Source organism: Etheostoma cragini, chromosome 4 (assembly GCF_013103735.1).
Source record: "Etheostoma cragini isolate CJK2018 chromosome 4, CSU_Ecrag_1.0, whole genome shotgun sequence".
NCBI classification, from domain to species: domain Eukaryota; kingdom Metazoa; phylum Chordata; class Actinopteri; order Perciformes; family Percidae; genus Etheostoma; species Etheostoma cragini.
This window is the reverse complement of record NC_048410.1, coordinates 740,344-744,127: the sequence shown is the minus strand read 5'-3', so window position 1 is coordinate 744,127 and position 3,784 is coordinate 740,344. Positions and strand designations below refer to the sequence as shown.

Below are 3,784 nucleotides of genomic sequence, written 5' to 3'. Positions count from 1 at the left end.
GTTGAAGCTTTTGTTGGACAATATAAATACTTTCTGCTAGTTGTTTCTTGTTGACTTACAGCATCGATGTGTCGTTTGATTGGTTGTTACGGTGATGTGTGTATAAGGCTGAAAAATAAAACATAGTAGTGTAGTTAATTAGTCGACTAATCTGAGATTTCTTCAGTCATTTTTGATGCTTTTTTAATGCTGAAGGACTCATTTCCATTAGAGTTATGATTTATCTCTGAGATCTAACGAGGAGCGTTTGTTTTACACACCTGTAGATGAAACCAACGGATCAGTCAACACAGTGTTAGGGGACGTCTGTAGTCGGGGACAGCCCTACTCGGGTCTTCATTATTATTGTTTTTCTTCAGTTAGCATCTAAAAAAACCTCTTCATAAAAATATGTTATTATTATTCTATCTCCTGTGTAATTCAGGCTTGTGTGTAATGTGTATTATAATAATAACAACAGAGTGAAAATATTGTAATTTCCCTTGTGGGGATGAATAAAGTATAAATTATTAAATTATTATTATTTTTGTAATTGATTTGGTGCCTTGTTGTAGTTAAAGTGCTGCTCGGCTAAACGTCTGTAGAGCGAGGTAACAACTCCTTAATCTAAAATCTGTAAGCTTCTGAATGGCGTCTGATTCATGTTATCAATGAAAAGAAATCAATAATTTAAAAAAATGTTTCTGTGCAACTTCAGTACCGGAACGTAGAGATATGGATATTATCATGATGGAGTTAGAGATTAAATTAAATAGATTAATTAAATCTTCTTGATTAAACCGAAGAAATGATGCAACATGAGAAAAGTCATTTGGTTATTACAGGAGATCTTGTTCTCAGGAGGACGCCGAGCTGCTGAGGACGAGGAGAACATCTCGGGTTACGTATGTAACCCTCGTTCCCCGAGATACGGGAACGAGACACTGCGACACTATAGGCGTTCCCATAGGGTCTGTTTCCACTCAGCTGCAGTTCGGCTCCCCCTCTCTCTTGCTTCTCTCTCTCTCTTTCTTCCTTCTCTCTCTCTTCTGAAAACAAAGACTTTCTATTCTGTTCATCTTTATTTTCTACGAACCGTTTCCGTCTCTGAGCGTCTCAGTCCTCACCGACGCCGTGCTCCCACGCCACCTTGGCCTGCTCGTCCTTGGTCGCTGCGATGATGGGCTGGGAGATCTTGCGTGGCGTGGGCCGGGGGGCCGGGGGGGGCGGGGCGGTCTGCGGGTTCAGGGGGTCCTCCTCGGGGATGCAGCCTTCCCTGAGGTAGGGCTTGGGGGGCAGCGCCGGCGGAGGCTCGTGGAGCTGGTACAGCGGCGGGTGGTGGGGGAGGTAGTGCGGGGGGAAGTGGTGGTGGTGGTAGTAGTACAGGTGTTGGGGGTGCGGCAGCCCGTCCTGCTGCTGGTGTTGTGGTGGAGCGCCGGTGGAGGCCGGACCCGGACCCTGGGGCAGGATTAGTCCACCTGCCTGAGCCGGGGTGCCGCCTCCCGGGGCGGAGTGGCTGCGGCAGGGCGGGGGTTTGACTCCGTCCAGGACTTCCGGCTCCGAGAGGCTGTACCTGACGGGCTGGTAGGGCGAGTCCAGGTCTTCCTGGTCCGTGGTCCAGGCCTGGCTGCTGGGGACGGACTCCAGGGTGTCGGTGCGGCTGCCCGGGCGGTTGGAGGAGGAGGCGGGGCCGCCGAAGTTGCTCTCGCTGAGGGACGAGACGCCTGAGCTGGCGCTGCCCGACAGGGTGGAGTTACTGCCATCCAGGATGGACTGTGGACTGGTGGGCGAGGCAGGTATAGGGTGCAGGGGAGACTGGAGAGAGAGAGAGAGAGAGACAGAGAGAGAGACAGAGAGAGAGAGAGACAGGCCGACAAAGAGACAGACAGAGAGAGCAAGAATGAGAGAAACAGAGAGAAAGATAGAGACAGAGAAATATAGAGATTGAGAAAAGCCAGACAGAGAGCGAGAGAGAGACAGAGACAGAGAGAGCAAGACAGACAGACAAATACAGAGAGAGAGAGGCAGACAGAGAGAGAGAGAGAGAAAGAAAGATAGACCAGCAGAGAGAGAGCACGAGACAAAGAGAGACAGAGAGTGAGAGACAGACAGAGAGGAAGAAAGAGAGAGAGAGAGGGTTAAAAGGGACAGCCAGTATATTTAATTTTAGTCCTTCAGGACAAGTTTTACCAGGGGACCTCATGATCCTCCACACAGCTGCTAGTAGCAAAGGAGGACACGGAGGATAAACAAAAACATGATGGACTCCTCAGAAGGTCATTATCTTTTAGTGTTATGTCCTCTTTGTCTCCAGAGCTGAACGTTGCTGTTGTCCTTTTCACAGTTTCACAGCTTGAACGTGACGGACGTTCATTAATTTAAAAAAGTAACGCACCATAGCTTTAAAAAAACATAAAATATAGTTATCAATTGCACTCATAACACCGTGCCTGATATTAATAAGTATGGCCACAAGGAATCTGTGGTAAAGAAATAAAATAAAAAATACAAATGTCATCATGGATCACTGCTGGAAAAGAAACCTGCAGGGTCTGATGATGAGCCGGTTTATTATCTATAACCAGGCTGAGAGCTGCAGTCACGCCATCTAACATCTCCTCCAGCTAATTTGTATCATTCAATTTTCATACATGTAAAATGTTGATTTAAAAACAGCTTGTGGCGCAAAACATGGAGCAAAAAAAAAAAAGGGCAAAGAGGACAAGGACAGGATCAAGTGCAGTAAGTCAAATGACAACGGGAAGGTTAGAGGAGTAAAAAGATAGAAACCAGACAACAAAAAGAAAAGAAGAGGAAGGAATCTGCAGAGAAAAGAAGAAACTACAAACAGGAAACCAGACCAAAGGGAGACAACCTCAGATCTCTTTCATCTGTAGTGGTGACACACAAAGCCCTGAAGTCAGGTAACTTTTCTCTTTAAAAGCCTTTGTTTGGGGAGTGCAGACAAACAGACAAACAGACAGACAGACAGTCATCCAGACCAACATCAGGAGTGAGGAAGAGGAGGAGGAGGAGGAGGAGGAAGAGGAAGAGGAGGAGGAGGAGGAGGAAGAGGAAGAAGAGGAGGAAGAGGAAGAGGAGGAGGAGGAGGAAGAGGAGGAAGAGGAGGAAGAGGAGGAGGATACCTTTCTTAAGGAGCGCGCGGGGAGAGCTGGAGGGAGGTCGCTGACCTGGTGGTGGAAAGCGTCAAAGTGCATCGACAGGTGTTGCCCTACAGGGGGAGACACAGCAGGATCGGCTGAGAGAGATGCACACACACACACACACACACACACACACACACACACACACACACACCTCAGACCAGAGAAGAAGAAGAAGAGGAGGAAGAGGAGGAGGAAGAAGAATGGCGAGGGGGAAGAAGAGTAGGAGGTGGAGGATAGATGGGATACAACCACGGTGACGACTAGTTCAGTTTGGATTAAACAACTCTTGATGAACCAGTTTATTATTTTATTATTTTAAGATTTTGTGAGATTAAGCATAACGTTGTATAACTTCCGGCTGAGCTAATAATAATAATAATAATAATAATAATAATACATTTTATTTGTAATGCACTTTACATTTAAACAAATCTCAAAGAAGAGATCACAAAAAGCGAGGTAAAAAACGTCAGTGTAAAATATCTATAAGTAGTGGGACGACATTTTCGTGCAAGGTTAAAAATCCTAAATTCTGCTAAAAAGAAATTATTTTACTCCTTTTTTAAGGGTCTCAATAGTCTGTGGTGCCCTCAGATGGTCATGGGGGGGGGGCTCAGATGGTCATGGGGGGGGGGGGG

At 46.5% G+C, this 3,784-nt stretch overlaps 1 protein-coding gene across 1 annotated transcript in view; it reads right to left on the bottom strand.

The window, feature by feature from the left end:
- Positions 1 to 1,068: 1,068 nt before the first annotated feature.
- The window catches only part of LOC117943373 (dedicator of cytokinesis protein 3-like), a 168,834-nt gene continuing 166,118 nt past the window's right edge, over positions 1,069 to 3,784 (bottom strand). The window contains exons 46-47 of the mRNA XM_034869456.1: positions 3,126 to 3,211; positions 1,069 to 1,794 (exon numbers count right to left, since the gene is read on the bottom strand). Of these exons, the coding sequence (XP_034725347.1) occupies positions 1,096 to 1,794; positions 3,126 to 3,211 (785 nt within the window). The 3' untranslated portion in view covers positions 1,069 to 1,095. The remainder of the gene's footprint in view (positions 1,795 to 3,125; positions 3,212 to 3,784) is intronic.